Source organism: Clarias gariepinus, chromosome 24 (genome assembly GCF_024256425.1).
Source record: "Clarias gariepinus isolate MV-2021 ecotype Netherlands chromosome 24, CGAR_prim_01v2, whole genome shotgun sequence".
Classification (NCBI taxonomy): Eukaryota; Metazoa; Chordata; class Actinopteri; order Siluriformes; family Clariidae; genus Clarias; species Clarias gariepinus.
In genome coordinates, this window is record NC_071123.1 from 8,763,226 (window position 1) to 8,784,740 (window position 21,515).

General features: G+C 35.2%; 2 protein-coding genes across 7 annotated transcripts in view; both read left to right on the plus strand.

The window, feature by feature from the left end:
* Positions 1–3,128, plus strand: part of sh3glb2b (SH3-domain GRB2-like endophilin B2b) — a 58,165-nt gene extending 55,037 nt beyond the window's left edge. For all 6 annotated transcript variants that reach the window (XM_053485293.1, XM_053485294.1, XM_053485295.1 and 3 more), the window contains one exon: positions 176–3,128. In XM_053485293.1, coding sequence (XP_053341268.1) covers positions 176–283 — 108 coding nt within the window. In that variant the 3' untranslated portion in view covers positions 284–3,128. The remainder of the gene's footprint in view (positions 1–175) is intronic.
* Positions 3,129–18,046: 14,918 nt separating this feature from the next.
* LOC128511873 (uncharacterized) lies at positions 18,047–20,274 on the plus strand. Its single transcript, XM_053484882.1, has 4 exons — positions 18,047–18,295; positions 18,989–19,022; positions 19,182–19,259; positions 19,418–20,274. Exons 1-4 carry the CDS (start codon positions 18,194–18,196, stop codon positions 19,840–19,842), a joined length of 639 nt encoding a protein of 212 aa, XP_053340857.1. The 5' UTR covers positions 18,047–18,193; the 3' UTR covers positions 19,843–20,274.
* Positions 20,275–21,515: the final 1,241 nt, after the last annotated feature.

A 21,515-nucleotide genomic window follows, 5' to 3' on the forward strand; every position in this document is an offset into this window, starting at 1 on the left:
AGAACCATCCGATTAACTGAACAGATTGTGGAATTGATCCAGCAAGGATCAAAGACACTTCCTTTCTGTTTGAAGTATATTCAACAGCTATTTCCATCATCAAAGGAGTAACAGCTCTTTATAAAAAAGAATAAGATGATGTATGACTATGCCATGCTTTGTTTTGTTTTTTCAGCTTATTACGGTCTACACTGTCCCAGGCATGGATCCAGACTGGCTTGTCGGAGAGCGTGGGAACCAGAAAGGCAAGGTGCCAGTCACATACCTGGAGCTGCTAAGCTAAACACTTAAACACAAATGCACATGCACAGACAGGTTGGTTGCACATGTAAAGATGCAATGCTACCCTTAATGACACAGTTTTAATGTATTCCTGCTGTTGTCCAGTTTGTTTGGGGATTTCTTTGCAGGAATGTAATGAAAAGATAGCATGCGCAAACTATTCAAAGAGAACTGAACACTCCTCTGGAATATTTAATGAATATCTTGGGTTAGCTAGGTGCAGCTCATTCATTCTTCCCTAAACATTCATAAAGGCATAAGAAGTCAACTAACTATAAGGCCTTTTTTTTTTTTTTTTTTAAAGATGTCAGCTTCCGAGAAAAAAAAATATAGATAGAGAATGTGACTATGATGCAAAAAATCCTTTTTCTGGTCTGCTTCATGTGAAACCTGTGTCTTTGTGCATTTCTGGAGATATTTGAGTCATTATTATCAACACTGTAGATTTTGTGTTTTAAAAATTGAGTAAAATGTGGCATATGTGAATTGCAAATGGAGGATCAAAGAGGACCATTAGCGTTCAAAAGAACCAGGAAACTAGAGCATTGCATTGTAGAAATGGAAAAGGTAATGGAAAATAAGTGTCAGACATTGCCTTGTTTTTAATTTTAATGGTTAAGTTAAAGAGTCAGATCAAAGTTTATATTAGAACATGTATATGGATGTGTTATAAGTTAGATATATAGTGGATAAACATCAGTCCATAATTACAGTGGTACCTTGGCAAACGAAAATCCGTAGTGCAAAATGCATTTCTTATTGGAAATAATGTAAAAGCAGTTAATGCATTCCAGCCACCCAAAAAATGTTACCAATATTTTCAGCACTATAATCATATTTTTGACATATACAGTATAAACAAAGACGTGTAAATTAAGTAAAATATAAAATAGACCTTAATTTATGATTCCCTTTGGCACCTGCTGCTTTAAAAATGAAACAGAAAGTGGCACTCATCGTGCTACGTCTTCACAAAATGAAAAAAAAAGGGAGAAAAAAACCCCCCCACAAAAAATATGTTTCAGCTTTGCTTGTCCTTCCAATAAGGCAAGCAAGTTTTGAAGGCGCAACCGCGGTTTGACTCTGTTCATTCATTCATATGCCGAAAATGCTTTCGAAAGCGAAAATATGAGCTGTTCGTATGCCAAGGTGCCTCTTATATTTTCTTCAAGGGAAAAAAAACTGTAAAGTGTGATGTAAAATGAAAATAATTGTTGACCTAAAAGTGATCATTTGTCCTCTAAGAACATACCATACTGTCCAAAGTATACCTCTTGTACATCTGTAATTTGCTAAGTATTACAATTTTTTCTGAAAATTTTTCCATACATTATACTTCTGATTTATAGCTACTTGTAAGTCCACAGTAATAAGTCCTTAAACTCAATAAATCAAGTCTGCAGCTTTTAATGCAATAATCCCACAAACGTAATAGTAGTAAGGCGGTACGGTGGGGTAGTGATCAGGACTGTGGCATGACACCTCCAGGATTGAGGGTTCAAGTCATGCCTAAAACAGCATGACTACCGAGCACGGGGAGAAATGCAAACTCCATGCACACAGACATGAGGGCATCAATTGGTGTTTCCAAATTTCCTGTGGTGTGAAAGTATGAGTGAGTGCATGTGCTTGTGTATCATTTTGTTGGAATCATCTTCAACTTTCGAAATTGTAAATCTTCCCACAAACATGAAATAAAATGTAATTTATCTGCTAATTACATTAAAAGCTGCAGATTTGTATTTATAATACGTTTGTGGTTTCTTATATTTGTGGGCTGCTGTTACTATATGTTCACGGGTATTTTACTGTTATTCTTTTTTTACCATCTATATCACTTACAGTAACACTGAAAACTTGTTCCATAAAGGTTAAAAAACATCAAACAACCTAATGTTTCTGTTATTTAAAATAACTTTTTTTTTTTTTGCTCAGTTTAGATATTTTGGTGAGTCATAAATTATTGATTTGTTGTCACTAATCAGATTTAATGCCATGAATTAACCGTTTGTCCATGAACCTTCCAGCAGGAAATAGTCCATCGGGTATTGTTTTGCATTTTCCCACAGTTTTGGTATGAGCGTTTAGGAATATGTGCTCATTTGAAAGGTGAGTCACAAGTGAAAGTGAAGCCTTTTCTATTTCTTCCTTTCAATTACAATATGTCCCATATTACCTTTATCTATTTACAAATTTTATTTATTCTTGGCAAAACCAATAACCTAAAAAAGTGTGTTGACCTAAATTATTCGGAGAAAGAAATTAATTAGTATAAAGTATAAGAAGTCTGTTTAAATGTATGTTGCCTTTGTAGCCTTAAAAACACATCTGCATCATGAAATATTTCCTGGTGCCCTAAATAACTTTTTTTTTTTTTTTTTTAAACTGATTCCACTTTCTATCTGTATCTCTTCCAACTACAAGAAGCTATTTAAAGAACTCTAACCATAGCTTATTGCGATTGAATTGGTAGTATTTGTGTGTGTGTTTGTGTGCTTATATTTTTATTCCCTGAAACTAGGTTGTTTTGCATAAAAACTGGTTTCGGCTTTGGCTACAGTATAAGTGAAATGTCTTCATTTGAAATCGGTGTGGCTGTAACATTTGCAAGATATGCATTATGTGTGGTTTGTTGGAGTAAAGTTTGTAAATGTTTCTCAAAATGGGTCCAATTATATTTAATGTGATCTTTCATTTTTTTTCTCCACTTAATTCCCTGTGAACAACATACTGTCCCATTTTGGTCTTTCTTTATCTGTGTAATCAATGCTTGTTTAAAAAAGTTTTTTAAGCAATGCATACGGAATGACTGGAACCCTGAACATAATAAAGAGAGCTTTATTGAATCTGCTTCTGTTTGAAATCTTTTTTTGAAGGTAAGAATTCTGTATGCCTTGGAACTGGATTTAGGGAGTAACCAAGCAGGCAAGTTTACAAGAGTTAACCCAAGTGCGACAGATAAACTGTGCTATTAGAATAAACTTGTTTTCCTGCACTGTGTAAATATCGTACGTGCTACTATTTCATTGGACTGCCTTTGGCTCTGTTTATAGCCCTCTTTAAAGCCATCATCAGCATTGTTTTAACAATGTTATGCAAAATCATAACATTCATTTCTATCCAGAGTTGCAGTCATTTTTGGCCAGGAACATGTATTGATAATTGAAGAGTCTAACTACTTGTGAAAGTCTTCTCCAGCATGTGCCAAGAATTGTTGGTGGTGTTAGGATCAGGATTCTGGCCTTCAGTTTATGTATGAAAATGATTCCCATAAACCACTGTTTCACAATTTAAGTCCTGGAATATGGTAAAGCTGTCAGAGAAGAAACTCCATAGTTGTGATAACCTGATCATTCAATGCAAGTCATTCAAGTCATCAGCCTACTTCATTTTATGCCACATTACATTTGGGCACTATGCATGATGGATACATCACTTCGTAACCCTGACTCAGGAATCATGCAGCCACTCAGGAATAGGGTCAATCTAGACACCTATAAGACCAGCTGACCTTTTTTTGAAAAAACACGTAAGCCACACAGCTGCCTTCCAATCCCATGACTTTGTCTATCGTCATTTCTACCTTAGAATTTTTAAAGTACCCCTTCATGGCCATTCAGGATTTTTCTCTTAACCAAATTTCTTCCATGAAGTTGACAGCTCAGCATTATCCTAAGGATTTAAAATTTTTTTTTTTTTTTTTTTTTTTTTTTTTTTTGGGAGCCTGGCAGTGTACTTACAATGTCCAACATTTCTCTTAAGCTTATGTAGTGTATTATTATTATTAATAATAACCTCTAGTTAATTTTCATTGTTATTAATATTATTACAGATAAATCCTGACTTACGTACATTAGAGTTAATAATTTATACAGGCTGACCACTGATCTATGAACGTTTGTAGATGCAAAAAGTGCACCAGATACACAAATGTGAATGTATAAAATGGCCAAAGTCTCATCTATTGTATGTGGGGGTGTGGTCGAAATGAGTTGGCCTTAGTGGTTTCAATGAGTCTGGGAGCTTCAATCAGTCTGGGAGCACGATGATAGAAAATGGTTGTCCCATAAAGCTCAAATCCTAACTTTGGAAAAATTCTGAACAAGACATTCCAGTACAGATCTGAGACATATTGGCATCCATCCAAGCCAACACCAAACTTCATTTTTTTGTTGTTTTTTAAAATTGTATATTAGGGTCAAAGGTGTACAAGACTCACTGTCAGACTTACAAACAAATCTAATGTACGAATGTTCTCCAGGAACAGAAAATCGTAAGTTGGGGACTTACTGTATTAATAATAATAATGATAATAATAGTAATAATAGTAATATTATTATTAGTAGTAGTAGTAGTAGTAGTAGTAGTATATTTCATAGCCATATAAGCAAAACAGTAAACATACAAAGAAGTGCAGAAAATGATAGGCCGCTCTGCTGAAATGATACAGTATTAAATGGTTTAAAATGGAGATAAAAACCAGAAAGATGTGGAAGAAAACGGAAAACTACCATTTGAATGGATCGAAGAATAACAAAATTGGCAAAGACTCAGATCTCAGATCAGTTCCAGCATGGTCAAAGAACACCAAAAGTTACCTGTAAGTACTGTTATTATTAGAAGAAGGTTATGTGAAGCCAAGCTATCAGCAAGAAGTCCCATTGTTGAAAAAAAGAAGTGCTGAAAAGGTTACACTTTGCCAAAGAACACATTGACTGGCCTAAAGAGAAATGGCGCAATATTTTGTGGACTGATGAAAGTAAGATTGTTCTTTTTAGGTCTAGAGGCCGCAGAGAGTTTGTCAGATGACCCCCAAACATTGAATACAAACCACAGTGAAGCATGGAGGGACAAGCATCATGATATGGGGATGCTTCTCGTACTATGGTGTTGGGCCTATTTATCACATTTCAGGTATCATGGATCAATTTGAGTACATCAGAATACTTAAAGAGGTCATGTTGCCTTTTACCGAAGAGGTAAAATGGGTGTTTCAGCAAGACAACGACCCCAGACACACCAGTAAACAAGGAGCATCTTGGTTTCAGACCAACAAGATTAACGTTATGGAGTGGCCAGGGGTCCATTCTTCGTACGTCGCTAACTCAGTTCGCTGGATTTAATTGTTGTGGATTTGTCCTGATCTTGGATTGTTTCGTTCTTCGATGCGCTTCTAGCATTTGTTGTGATAGCAACATATCCGTAAGCTTGAACCTGCTCGGGAGCAGGTTTATTTCATGTAAACAGGATTTAGCCTGCGCTCCTGGCGGGTTATGATTGGTTGAAATGGCGAGGTCACATCTGATTGGTTAAAGAGCATGACCGACTCACGTGGAAAAAGAAAAGTATATGCCCCCTGCCATGGACTCCCCCCCACTCACACACACACACACACACACACACATAATCGCTATCAAATATTATATATGAACATAAATTCATAGGTTTATTATTATCAAATATGATATTACTATTATAATAAACCCTAGGCACGAGACAGCAGTCAAGACCATTAATACAAATTCTTGTATAATGTTTATTTTGTAACATTTATTTTTCAGGGGTTTGTCATAAAAATATGCTAATAAATATTTATATATATATTAAAAATGTATATTTTATAATGATAAATTGAACGAAACTAATTTTATTATAAAATAAACAATATAAAACTATACATAATATTTCTATTTTTTCATATACAACATATTTATTTTCATATTGCTTATTTTATTTTATTGTCTCATGTAATTTGTAATTTGTAAACCATTAACCTATAAATTTATGTTCTAATATAATATTTGATAGCGATTATGTAGGGGGGTAATCCATGACAGGGGGCATTTCAGCGCATAACACGTGTTACAAATAAAAGTTGAGCCGCTCTTTTTCCATTTCGTCAACCAATCGGAGGGGTTGTGATCAGAGTTTCTACTGCCGATGCATATCGCCTTTTAAACCAACGCATGAACGCGCAATAATCCTAGACAACTCAATCCAGCTATACTAATCATCAACAACTGGTGAGCTCGAAGAACCGAATTAGCCAGATCGTAATTAGCACGATGATCTCATCTTAGATGTGTCAATTCATCTCGGATGTGTCAAGCGACGTACGAAGAACGGACCTCAGGCCAATCCCCAGACCCTAATCCAATAGAAAAGTTGTGGCCTGACAAGAAAAATGCTGTTTCTGAGGCAAAACCAAGAAATGCAGAGGAATTGTGGCGTGTAGTACAATTGTCACAGATGTGAAGCAGTTTTTAGAAAGCATGGGGTAATTCAATTCAATTCAATTTTATTTGTATAGCGCCTTCAACAATTGTCATTGTCGCAAAGCAGCTTTACATAATCAAAAGAATTATTTAAGTCTGTATGGAATGTAAGTGTGCATTATTCAAAATAAGCAGATTATCCCTGGTGAGCAAGCCACGGGTGACGGTGGCATGGAAAACCCCACCATGGTAATAGGAAGAAACCTTGAGAGGAACCAGACTCAACAGGGAACCCATCCTCATTTGGGTGAAACAGAAAGCAGTAAATGATCTGCATTTATACAGTGTGTTAGGTGGCAGGCAGTTCAGCTATAACAGTTGATGTTAATTGATGTGAATATGGAGTCCAGGTAGTTACTGGAGACTCAGGTAAACTTGTAGGAAATTCCAGTCTTGAACTATCGAGCAACTGCAGCCAAGTCAAGTCCTCAGAGAGGTTATACAACTCAGTATTAGTTCAGAGATGCACAAGCAAGATTAAACTTCAAGCTTTTTTTGTTTAAACAGTAAATTCATTACTTTGTAAAGATGAATGATGACACTGCAATTTTTTTGAACAGACTAATATTTGTTTTTCTTCACTTTCCTAATTGACCCTATTCAAGAGTGTATCAGAGTAAGAAGAAAGGCGCATAAAACAATACACCCACCACCCATAGTGTCCTCTGTACAAGACTCTGGGGACAGTGTTATGATCTGGGGTTGCTTCAGTTGGTCAGGTCAAGACTCAGCAATGTTAAGTCACCTGATGACCTGAATGTGAACCATGAATGATCACATCAATGTGGTTCTTTACCCTGATGACACGGCCACATTCCAGAGAGGTTCTAGGAGAATAATTTTCATGCTTGAACTCCATTGTGTGCTGTGATTAAAGCTAAAGGTGATTCCCTGAAATCTAAGTGTGTGTGAATTTTTTGGCACATCAAGTTCAGGGACAAATTTTGCCTATTATATCTCCTATATCCCCCCCACTTCCAGGTGCCAAGTTTCACCTGGGTCAGAGTCCAGTTGCGACATGCCTTTCACCAATGCAGCTAACACCTAGCATTGTTCGTAGTTTTCTTAGGCAAGTTTGTGTATTTTATCAGCCAGTAAAAACACATTCCACAAAGTTTTGAACACATTTAGATTAGACAATCGACAGAAATATTGTAGGACAAACAAAAAAGAAAAAACAAGAGAAGACAAATGAAATAAATAAAAATATTACATTTTAAAACAGGCAAAAAAACAGGAGCAATGACATGAGTGAGATTTTTCATGTAGACATCGAACACTCATAATCCTAAAAGTATATACCGTTCTAAGCAATTTTACATTTACTTATAGGCATTTTTTTTTTAATAACAGCTAATAATAAAATTAATTAAATGTTGGGTGCAGTCAGCAGAGTTCACCCCCAAAATGTAAATCGCTGTGGCAAAAAAAAAGAGTTATACTGTAAGTGCTGTGCAAGTAAAAAAAAAAAAAAAACAGTATAAAAACTAATTATTTGACTGCAGATCAAACAGGTATTAATGAGTCGTTTTTTTCTCCATATGGGTATTATTCTCGGATATGTGTGTATTATTATTTTGTTAAGGGAAATTCTTGCCATGTAAAATTAAGTGCTGTAATCAAATTTTCCAGTGAATAAAAGATACTCTATGCTAAAAAAGAATGACATGAGTAAAGAAAACAGGGTTTTTTAAAGAACATTTAAAGAAATGATAAAATGTAATATTTCCACATATAAAAAAAGCAATAAATCATATAAACATAATAAGTATTTGTTTTGGGAATCCTTTGCTAAAGGTAAATGTTGCTTTCATGAATTGACTTGAACAAGTAAAAAAAAAAAGACCAGCAAAGCTTTGAACATTCCTAAATGCATTGTAAAATCTATCAAATCTCAGAAAACTAAATATGAGACCAGGTAGAACGACTCAGGTCGTGCCACCCTCCCAAACTGAGCGAATGCTGGTCAGAGAAGTGGCCAGCTATAATACTGAATGAGTTACCAAGCTAACTGTCGGCTTGTTTATTAGAAGCTATCAAAAAAACAAAACAAAAAAACAACAACAATAGAATGTTTTGTGTTGTGGGATAGCAGAGTAAAAGCCCAAGCTTATATCTATGTATCTATATTGTATCTATGTCTATCAAACTAATCATCATAATTAATCAGATGCTCAATATGATTAAGGTCTGGGAAATTTAGTGGCCCATTAACCTCTTGAAGACCCTTCTTAAACACTTTCCGTAGTAACGCAGGGTTTAAACGCCCTCTTTAAGCACATTATCCTGCTGAAACAAGTCACTTTATGGAATGCCACTGCGGTCTAATATTGTGCACGTCCCATGTTGCTCCAAAACAGTTCTCACTAATTGAGTCATTGACTCCACAAGTTCAGCCATCCATATGATTTTAAAGAAAACATGATTAATCACCCAAACCCAGCAACTACCAAACTCTTTACAAAACAAACTGTGGTGCACCTTGTGTTACTTTCATAGCCAGCAATTTGGGAGTCTGACGTCCTGTCTTTAAGCATGGATTTCACATGAGGCCCCCTGTGGCCTACGCGGGATAAGTGGTATAGATGATGGATGGATGTACTGTATGCATGGATGGATTATTTAGATTCACTCATTCTGCGTGTTTTAGATTTACTTACTGTAAAAAAATACAATCCCAGTATCCAACAGGCATAACGTTTTATGTAAAACAACATCTTTAATACGGAATCACACAGTGACTGACGACAAAAGCTTTATAAACAGTACTTGTATACATGCATTTTACTTGAAGTAGGAAAGTCCCCTTTTGTTATTATTAATACAATATTTGTTTAAGATATGCTACTGTATGACAGAAATAAATCTTATCTAATCTGTGGTACCTCACATGTACACAAAGCTTTTAGCTTATACTACCAATATAATTTAGTTATAAAATATAGCACATAGGTTTTTATTTATTTGGGGTCAGGCAACAAAGGTGCTGTAAATTTATATAATTCTACTCTTAATGCTATTATTATTATTATTATTATTATTATTATTTGATGTCATTTGCTTATAGTAAACACTACAAAATTTGGCACACTGATGGTTTGCCTCTCAATTTTTCTCCCTTCATTGCCTCTAGTGCCGCCACTGGGTCGCATTTCAAGGTACTTTTTCGCATATACCTTGCGTATAACTAATAGTAATTAAATTCATATACATACAAATGTATAATAAATATTATCAAATAATTGTTATTTATTAATTATAATAAAATATAATAGAAAAGGACCATGAGGACCATGTCCTGAGGGATGACAAAGTTTTGGCGGCGCTGTATAGTGCTTGTGCCCACAGACATGTAGCTGCTTGCACCTGTTTTCATTTTATGATCATTGTTTATAGTGTGTTTATTCTATATATATTCATTTTTGCTTTGTGAAAATTTCTTAAATGCTCTTGTGCAAATCTGTGTTGACTTAGTAATAGAGAAGGAGCTTTTATGAGTTGCTAGCCAACAGAAAGTCTTATCTCTGTCCAGCTGCTTGCACTAGAGTCATGAACAATCATGTCTCGTACGTCATACTAGTACTGCCTTTTGGTTTTAGCTTTTGGCTGTTATGCTGGCGGAAATATCAGATTGCACTGTATAATCTAATACAGGCATGTTTAACACATTAAAAATGCTTTTATACTAAATTTTGAATTATTAAACATTTTTAAGGGAAAAAATACATTCAATTCAGTTTTATTTATACAGTATAGCGCTTTTAACAATGGTCCTTTTGCAAAGCAGCTTTACAGAATAAAAGAAAAAAATGAATTAATTGGAAAAGTGAGTATACACAGTATATCATAATTATCAGATTGTCCCTAATTGTTCAGAGGGCAACAGTGGAAAGGAAAAACTCCATGAAATGACAGTAGGAAGAAACCTTTAGAGGAACTTGACTGAAAAAACAGGAAACCGTCCTAATTTTACAGGATATAAGGTAGCAGAGACTGATTTGCAGTCATACTGTGTGTTAGGAGGGTGGAAGTTCAGTATAACAGAAAAGCCTGGAAAACACAGACCTGAGGGCTCCCTGGTATGTAAAGTGGTATAGATCAGCGCCACTTGACCCTCAACAAATCTGAGTAATCAATAAGAGTGGGAAAACATACCAGTTCACAATAACAGTCTCCGCCCATGAGTCCCCTAGATCCGCACCTTAACCTAATACAAAACTATTCACAAAGTGCTTGGCTAAATAATTCGTTTTTTCAGTCTAGACTTGAACACTGAGACTGTGTCTGAGTCCTAAGCATTATTTAAAAGGCTTTTTCATAACTTTGGGACTTTGTAAGAAAAAGCTCTGCTCCTACTGTAGTTTACATAATATGAGGTACCGACAAGCAGCCTGCACGCTTTGATTGAAGTAGGCAGTTCACTCAGGTAACGTGGAGCGAATTCATTTGGTACTTTATAGGTGAATAGAGCTTGTTTATGCACCTAGTTGATGAACAGATAGTAGAGCATTACAATAATCCAACCTAGAGGTGCATGATATAGTGACAACATATTCTTTGTCCTGGCAATATTCGTATGATGAAATTTGTCTGCCTCTTCTGACTATAATTAAAGATAAAAATAAACAGTACTTACATCATATTACAGTTACTGAGAAACTGGAGAAACTACAAACCCACCCATTTGAGTAGCGGGGTCAGTGCTTGTCCCAAACCCGGAGGATGGATTTCGACAGGAAGGTAATCCAGCATAAATCTTGTGTCAGTAACTTGCAGATCCAATGTGATCGAATAAAATATTTTGTAATGACCCCAAGGAAAGGGAAAGATCAGAGGGGTAAATAAAAATTCCTAAACCCTGATCTTTTAAAGGAGGCTCTTTTGCATCAAGTGGTATCAAGCCCTTGCTTGTAACTCTTATCATTATTGAATTAGTTGTTTGCTAATTGCTCATTAATAAATATATACACTACTGTTTAAAAGTTTGGGGTCACTTTCTAACTCCATGATCGTTCCTGATTTTTATTTCTTTCTACATTGTAAAGGAATGCTGAAGGCGTCCAAAAAATGCATTAATCTCCTTTGAACAGTTAATGGTGAGATGTATCTGCTACTTATGCTCTGTAAAGACTTCATAATGCCTCTAATCTGACGTGCAGTTAATTGGTCATTTCTCAGGCTGATAACTCTAAATGAACTTCTCGTCTGCAGCAGAGGTAGGTTTTGGTCTCGCCCTCCTGGGATGGCCTTCATGAGAGCCAGTTTCATTATGGTGCTTGACGGATTTTGCAAATGCACTTGACACTACTGTTCTTGTAAGAACTATTACAGAAAGGCTGACCTCTGTGTCTTGTAATAACAACTAACTGTTGTTTTTGTTGTTGTTATGTAATTACCTAATCCCATATTTGTTATTTTATAGTTTCGAAATCTCCAGTTTTGTTGTAGAATGTAGAAAATAAATCACTAAACAAAAACAAAGAAATTTGCAAGTGACCCCAAACTTTTGAGCCAAAAACATTTATACACACTTGTATAAATAATAATACTAAATTGATATATATATATATATATATATATATATATATATATATATATATATATTAAAACATATAGCAATAAATCTAGTATTATTATTTATTCATAATATTGATAATATTATAGTGATGATAATATGATAATGTTATTAATATTATATTAATATTAATGTATATTATTATAACATACAAATTATGACTTTAATTTTCTTTAAGGGTGTATAATTTCGCTCTCTTTTCTGTATATATATATATGTATTGCCTGCAAGTCCTGTACATCTTATCAACCCCACAAGAACAATCACATGGAGTGAGATCTTGGAGTGAGATCTTGGAACATGGGATCCATGTCATCTCAGCCAACATCCTGGAAAATGAACAGTGAGAGCAAAATGAAACGAACAATGAATTGAGTTGAAATCATTCTGATGGGAAATTGACATATTAACCAGAATGGGAAATATAAATCACAAGGTAATAACTTTCAGCTGGCAACTTTTTAACCTTTTTTTTTTCCACTTTTACTCATTATTTTTGCAAATGTGTACTACAGGAAGCACACCCATTTTTTCTTATCTTTGCACGTACTTCCATTCAAAAGGTCGTACAGCTCAATAAAGTCACTTTTACAACATGCTTCCCTCACTACTAATGAACCAAAAAGTTTCCCAAATTCTTCAAGTGTTTAGTCATCTGTAAATGATCTCTCCTTTTCTTTATATTAAATTACAGGCTACTAAAAAGCTTCAGTAACCTCTCTCACATACTCCTGAGAGATCACTACTCACAATCGTATATAGTGCTACTTCAAATAAGAGCTTCAAAATGACTTTAAATGAAATTGAATGACTTTACCGCAATACTGTAGATTGGTACCCTATCCAGGGTGTACCCCGCCTCGTGCCCAAGTTTCCTGGGATAGGCTTTAGACCCTGAATACAGTATGGGTATACACGATGGGTGAGTGAGTAAGTGAGTGAGTGAGTAAACGATTTTAATTAGGTCTAAATATAAGTAGTGATTTCGAAGAGATCAAGTGTTCACAAAAAACAAACAGTAACTTCTTCTTTAATAGGAGGAACACAATATACTGTGAGTATCAAATGAAAACATGATGCTGATGCTGTGGTGGAATTTTGTAATGTATGTACATGATTGCCGATGATGGTCACTATTTGAACAACACTCATTCCTTTTTTAAGGAAAGGAATACATTTAAACTATACAGGAACAACTTTACCAAATTACATCAGATGACTTGGTAAAGTTGTTTTGTACAAAGATGATCAGTATGTGTGGGAGGCATGCTCCAAACATTGCCAATCAGTAAATGGCACTACATGAAAGGACAAAACTCCAAAGTTGGGTGTGGTTCCAGAAGGTCAAACAGCATGGAAGTGCAATGAGTAATCAGGAGCTGATTGTTTCTGACGGAGCGCTAACTTACCCAAGGGCAAAAAATTCCCATCCTATGTGGGTGTTCTTAAGTACTCATAGCTTTCCCCAAAGTAGATACAGTAATAGAACAAAAATTAAGACTGTTAATTACCTATTGTTTTGTTTTATGTTGTTTTATGGATTTGCTGTTTGGATTTCTTTAAAACTTTCCTAGCAGAGTTTCGTATAAACCACACTAAACAATAATAAAATACTATTTAAAAAATAATAATAGGATTAATTAATTATAATTAATAATTATTATTTTTAAAGCACATTCTGTATCCTTGCTTAGGTCTGATTGTATGCATCCATCCACAATTTATTTATTCAACTTACTCAACTTGTACTTCAAATATTTAAGTCAGCTCAAGTAGTACTGGTTGTGGGCCCAATTAATTATATTTCTCTAGGGTTGACTTAGCTCAACTTTTCACTACTCAAAAAAGTAAGTTGTCTTCCATTGTAGTCCATTGATGTAGTTGGTTCAAGTGATTGTTTTTCTATAAAAAAATTTGGCCCCAACAATTAAAACAGACTAACATTACTTAAAATAAGACTTAAAACAGTAATCTGCACAAAACAGGAGAATACAGGTTCTATTTTGCTTAAAATAAAATACCTGGAGACCACCAGATGATTATCAGTATCTTAATAATTTTCTTATATTACTGTGGGAGGAAACCAGAGTACCCTTAGGAAACTCACCAAACACTGGGAGAACATGGAGCACACAGACCAGAGGTGGAAATTGACCCCTCAACCCTAGTGGTGCAAGGGCATGGTGCTAGTTTTTAGAGTAATGTGGAATAAATATACAAATTATGTAGAAAAAATAAAGATTATGTTTGTTTGGGTATTTTGATATATTTTCTTTAAAATTTTAATTTATCTAGTTATGTATGTGCCTAGTTATGTATGATATGCACATATCAAATGCTGGTAGGGGGAGCTGACTTTTTTTTTTTTTCTATTTCTTTAAGCAAGTTTTCAGCAGAAGTGAATATTCCATAAAAAATTTCCAACTTTCATAGATTAAACTGTTGGTGAGTCTTAGGGTGGATACTCCCAAAAACAATTACCTAGGAATCATGAAATCCCCTTGGTTATACTTAAAGTTTAATAAAAAAAAGAAAAGAAAAGTGTGAAACATGAAGATTCATAACCTGGTTGGCCCGGGCCTTTAGAAAGATGTCTTTAAGAAAAAACATTGCATTCCAAATTAGTGCAACAAAAACAGATGATCATTGTTAGCTTCATTAATATGGATGTTTAGCCTGGAGAAGGTCCCTTGCATGTTAAATAATGTAACTGTTTTTAAGAGTGTTGAGGTTGCAGCACGGCTTTATATTTATATATCAATATATATATATATATATATATATATATATATATATATATATATATATATATATATATTGACCCACAACATCAATTTAGTCTTTACTTACTTTTTTTTATAAACCCTAACGAACCCTAACCCTATTGTGATACATTTAATATACAGTAGAATGGCATTAAAAAGGGTTAGAAAAGCATAAGGATTTTAAGAAAAAGACTAGGAGGTTCCACTGATGATACTGATGATACTTCTGACACACTCTGTACAGATAGACCGTAAAGCTTACAAGAGGGTTCCTCTCAATGTTTAATTCCTCCGTTGTCTTAAGGATGGCGACACGGTGGTGTAGTGGTTAGCACTCTTGCCTGACGCACAAACCGTTAGGGAGCAATGTAACACACTTGGAGGAAGATGGTATACAATCCTTTTCCAGTGCATGATCAGTGTGGGAGAGCAAAAGTGCCACCCCAGACTCAGATGCTCGCCAATAGATGTCAATTCAATTCAATTCAATTCATTTCAATAGCGCTTTAACAATGGTCATTGTCTCAAAGCAGCTTTACAAAAATGAAAGAATTTAGAAAGAAAAAAGAAAATGTCTGCAATATTCTATGACCTACTGCCAGACTTCCTGCTGTAGGCAACCTACAAGCACATACTGTACAGTACAATAATACACTATGTACAATTTAAAAATGCTAATCACCCTACAATGCATGACTTACATTGATTTTTCTTTTTATTAATGTTACTTGCTCTCTTTTCTTCATGGTAAGTTTACAGACGTGAAGCTTTTCAACGATAAGGCTGTCTAACCTTTTTAAAATTAATTTCAAACCTGTTGCAAGGAATCAGAATAAACTCTTTTATCTGCTGATTGAAACAAATAACATTAATTGGTGAAAGTTGTGTTTTTTATAAAACAACACAATTTAACACTCCTAAATGAATGATACTAACCAGAACAGAACAGATGTGAAATAACTTGAATTGGGTTAGGAATCCTTCCAGTCGAATCTGGAAGAATAGTGCTGAGCTATCAACTTTGTCAAAGAAATGTGGTTTAAAAAAAAAAAGTGGTTTCCTGCATGGAAAAGTTGGTGAAGTTGGTGGTAAAAAATCAACAGTAAAAACCATAGCTATGTTTAATGATGAAAGTATAAACACATATAATTTCTTTATATAAACATATAATTTCTTTCTTCTTATTTCTTTTTTTAAGATTTTTCCCAGATTTTTTCCCTAATTTAGTCGTGTCCCATTCCTCCCCGTCACTAGGGGGCTCCCACATTAAGGCTACTACTACCACTTAGACTCCTTAGACTCTTACATGTTTCCTCCGAACCATGTGACGCCAGTCAACCGCATCTTTTTCAAACTGCTCGCTCATGCACCGTTGGGGGCCAGCGCCATTTGCTCCTTCCACTTGTATGAACTCACAGATGCTCCTGATTGGCTGTAGAGCTGTGATTAATGTGGGAGCACTAATTACTTCTCATTATCCCCTCCTCAGTCAGCTCTCTCTAGGCCCCGGGCTGCGAGAGGTTACAGCATTACCCGGGAATTGGGCAATTACAGGGCGAGAACTTTACTACTGCGCTACATTGATTATTAAACACGCTTAATAAATAAAACTGAATTGTATTAAATTAAATAAATGTTAAAGTCTGAGTATCACCACAAATATATTATCCTAAGACTCGGACTCTGCTGTTGTGTATCTTGCAGTTTCTACAGACTGTTTCTTTTTATTTATAGCTGATAACTATAAATTTAGTCTATGTCTTCAACTAGGAAGAAGTTTGGCAAAAGAAGTCCTAATATGGACGGCACAAAGATAGACAATGAAGTTGGAAGAAAATGTCATGTGCTCATATAAGGATATTCTGGTCTCATGAGTGTCATAAATATAAATGAAATGATATCACCAAAATATAATGGTTGTTAATCTATGGCTATGAAGTCATCTATGTAGGTGAGAATATTGGGGAGTTGAGTCATGTGAGCTGGACTTCTCTCTTTTTTGGTAGAAACGTTTCATCACTCATCAATGTATCTTCTTCAGTCTGAGGGAAGTTGTTATGTTCCACACAGTAAAGGCTTGTTATCTAATTAACTTTTAACTTTGATTAACATTATAAACAAAAAATCCTGCCGTTAAACAAAATTTCTGAAACTAATGATGATGAACAACAAAAACAATAACATATGATAAGTAATATTGCTTGTGTCTTGTTAAAAAAGGTTGTGAAATCACTGCAAAGTGGTGAAGAGATTAAATGTTCCCACATTACCAAACAAACTATTACATTATATATATATATATATATAGCGCTTATAACAGCAGCTTTATAGGATCACAATGAAAGTTAGAGAAATGAGCATGAAATATGTATGAATCTAAATAGCCATCCCTATTAGACAATAGACTGTCCTTCAAGTTGTTCCTGATGAGCAAGCTAAGGGTGACAAAGGTGGCAGTAAAAAACTCCCTGAGGGGGCAAAAGGAAGCAACCTTGAGTCAACAGGAAACCCTTCCTCATTTGGGAAAAATCAAAGAGCTGCGATTGATCTTAATCAAGGGGCTTCGGAGGCTGGAATTTCAGTATAACAAGTAATGTAAGTGTGTATGTTTACGTTATTATGGAGTGCACTTCCATTATTGAAGGCTCATGTGTTTTTTTTTTTTAGGAATTTCTGTCCTGATCTATTGAGTGACTGCATTCACAAGCCTTCAGAGAACAGCTCCATAAGTCCAAATCAATTTCTTATAGATAGATACTATGTTAGAATGTGTTTACCTTAAAAAAGTATTTACTTCAATATATAAATGTTGGCAGGGAAAAAATAAATAAATACAAAATAATTCAATCCATGGTACTAATAAAGTCTTAGGGCATTCCCAAAAAAAAAAAAAGAAAAAGAAAAAAAAAGGGTTCCACAACCTTTAAGACATAATGAACACCTTGAGAATGAGTGCCAATAAAAACAAGGAGATGTGAAAACCTGAATTCACGTGGGTCGAAAATCCATGCGTGCCTGACTCAATGTTTTTTTATTTATTTCTATCTTTCTGGACACGCCCTTGCTGCGCGTGCTCTCCCAGAGCGGTTCCTCTTGCACTTCGTTTTACGTCACGCTTTTCCATGGAGTATTTGTCGGAGCGGCTGGGCGCGTTCACGGGTTTAAGGCGGTCCCATTTGACTAAAGTGTATAAATACAAACAAGACCATGGACACGGAGTAAGAAGGAGCAAGAAGCGAAAAATCCCAAGAGGCAAGAACAGCGACTTGAGCGCGTAACAAGAGGAACTAGTAGGAATGCGAGCACTGCGGCGGTGTGTGGAGATGACGGGACTGCGCTGCGCTGCGGGATTCCTCACCGTGATGCTCTGCCTCCAAGTAGCACTGCATGTCACTAAGGTACTGTACCACACTGCGCACTAGATAGGCTACTGAAGGGAACTCTGGGTCTCTGACCGAGCGACTTTCTATCCACTGGGAGACATAAATCACTTCTGTAAAACTTTTAACTTGCACCTTTCCTTGTTTCTCTGTATAATGCACCTTTCTTGTCTTTAGCCTGATAAGTTATAATTAGTGCAGAATTATGTTATGTTATTTTAGAGTAATGCTGTAAAGATACACCACACACAGATATTTTGTAACCTACTGTATAACCTTGTTTCATACTTTTTGGCCAGTACAAAATTATGAAATTTCGTTTATAAATTAGGCAGCACGGTGGGGTAGTGGTTATCACTACCTCTGTGTGCGGGTTCAATTTATTATTGCCCCTGGTCTTACAGTAAGTTTGCATGTTTCCCCCCCGTGCTTGGTGGGTTTCCTCCGCGCACTCTGGTTTCCTCCCACAGTCCAAAGACATGCAGATTAGGCTACTTGGTGTTCCCAAATTGGCCCGAGTGTGTGTATTTGTGTGTCCCGTGATTGATTGGGACTCTGTTCCCTGTCTCCTGGGATACGCTCCAAAAGACCCCTGTATACAGGATAAAGCGGTATAGACGATGTGTGAGTGAGTAAGTTTAAAAATTTGTATGAAAGTGTTCAAATTTCAGTTTGTAAAGTTTTACACTTTTCTGCTCTTTTTTTTTCTAGGCAGCAGCAGTTTCAAATCAACTAGAGAGCCAGGGTAAGTTTTTTTTTAATTTTTTTACTGTTATACTATTTGGATGGATTTCTTTTTAATTAATTAATTGGAAATATAAACCTGCTAAGATGTGCACATTTTTGGATTTTGATTTTAACATTTTTTTTATTGATTGTTTTTTTTTGTTTGTTTGTTTTATAGATACTCATTCAAGTGTTCAAAAATTAGTCAAGGAACGGAGAAGCAGTAGGCGTGTTAAGGAGACAGTGAGTCTAATGAGTAAGTCACTCAATTCCCAGTTGCTTGAGTTTAAGCTCATGTGAAAACACTTTCGTCTTTCTAATCTGTTTATGCATTCACATAATTATTTGTATACATGTATGTGAACTGGAGCCAATTTTTTCACTAAGCTTAATTCTTTCTTCCTTTTTTTAAAGCTGCAACAGTACCAAATGTGGATGAAAAAAGTGGACATAAGGACCTTTTCATTAGATGGAAGCATCTTAACTCTGGAAGCATATTTAAAATGCAGGACAACAGCACATCCCTTGTTGTGCCTAAAAATGGCATATACTTTGTAAATCTAAAAATATACTACACAATACCTAGTGGACATAAGTGTAAGGAAAATTTGTATTTGAAGACTGATGTTCAGAAGTACGATTCTTCTTACCGTGAGTGGGTGGATGTCATAAAGGGCATAGACACTATGCAATGTGTTGACTATTGGTATCAGTCTGTTACTTTAAGTCAAGTGGTCAAGCTTGTTAACGGAGCAAAGCTAAGAGTTCGCATAGACCCAGTGATCTATGACTATATAATCAAGGATAGTAGCACTTACTTCAGTGTCACTCTTTTGTAGTGTTATTCACACTTTATGTTACCAAACAATGTTTGGTAAAATCACTTCTGTTGATGTTTTGGTAAATATAGGTGTTTTTTTAAAACACTCATGCAAATCACAGAGCAAAGGGAGACCAAACCCTCTTTTTTAAATATGTAATATTTGTTTTTATTTTGCTTTAAGTATAAGTGTTCTAAAGTATAACATAGAGAATGTTTGTTAAATTCCACAACATGTTTACATAAGGAATGCATATAGTTAATATCATATATTGAAAAAAGTTAGGCCTTATAGTTTTTAGTCATTTATGTTATTTAATGGCCCATAAATTAAATGGATTTCATTGCCAGTTGGTGATGGACATGTTTTATATTAAAACGGCTTTTTGTGCTGCAGTTCCATTGTGATAAATTCACATTTGCAGTAAATAAAAATCAGTAAAAAAAAAAAGATTTTCTCCTTTTTTTTTTTAACAGGCAAACAAGACTAACGTAGTATGGCATTTGAATCATCTATAATAAGTTGTGCTGTGCAAAGCGGAATTCATTTTAGCTAAGCAGATGTGAGTAAAAATGTGTGTATGATTTTTTCTATTACAGATGAGCAAAATAATTGCTAAAGACATAATCATGATTAATAGATAGATAGACAGATCATCATGTATTTTGTAGAACTCAGTCATGTTTTTTTTTTTTTCAAAACTCATAGTTTTAGTGTCGGTCATCAGCCCAAATAAATGAGAAAAGTGATAATGTCCCCAAAAAAGAAAAATTGGTGATTGTAAAAGGCAACAGATGTGATAAGGAGGTAATCAGGAGGTATTAGGTCCAAGAATGTGGAAGGACAGATTTTAGTAGATGCCGCAGAAAGGATGGAAATGGCAGGGATGAATACATATTTTAAGAAAAAAATGGGTTCAGGGGACGTACTGTATAAGAATGGTTGAAGATGTATTCAGGTGGACTGTCTGCTGTCCAGGAGATGCCATCTAAAAGAGATTAGAGAGAGTAGGTGGATGCAGGGGATATTGTAGCTAGACAACATTAAATGGTGGTCTTCTGGATGACTTTGGAGGTACAGAAAAAAATAAAAGTGGGGACTAAACCCAGGATTAGACGGTTAAAGGAGAAGAACAAGAAAGATTTTAGTGGGAAATTCAGAGAGGAGGTGAGTCACATGATATCTGGACAGAGAAAGAAAGATAAGAAAACTTTGTGGTAGAATGCGCATGTACTGTACAGTAAAGCACCTAGAGAAAGAGGCTTGCAGGGTAACTGGTGTTGGACATGATGGGCAGCAATTTGTTTGCGGTCCTCCTTTTCAGCACCAGCTCCAGCGTCTATGCATATACATGTATACAGAGAGAGAGAGAAATATAAAATATATTTTAATTAAGGGCAGAATTTGCACTCATGCAATATATGTAAGCTGAACACATATTTATAGTGTTTATATAAAATAGAATTATAAATTATAGAATGTTTATTGTCTAGTAAAATATGATATTTACAAAATAGAATGTTTTAAACAAAGTGGAACCCGAGGTGGTATTGTGCTTTTGTAACCCGTACGCTTTAAGGTTAAGCTTTTTGCTGGGAATTCATAGATGCTTTTTTCAGGCACGAATGCAGAGACTGTTATTTTAGTAATTGTTACCTTCCTGTCAAATCAACCAGTCTGGACAATTTCCT

What these genes read in the sequence shown, in the direction of transcription:
- LOC128511873 (XM_053484882.1), top strand. Translation starts at nt 18,194, where the DNA reads ATGCGAGCACTGCGGCGGTGTGTGGAGATGACGGGACTGCGCTGCGCT. An exon ending in TAGCACTGCATGTCACTAAG is followed by an intron (nt 18,296 to 18,988) that starts GTACTGTACCAC and finishes TTTTTTTTCTAG; the next exon opens with GCAGCAGCAGTTTCAAATCA. An exon ending in AAATCAACTAGAGAGCCAGG is followed by an intron (nt 19,023 to 19,181) that starts GTAAGTTTTTTT and finishes TTTGTTTTATAG; the next exon opens with ATACTCATTCAAGTGTTCAA.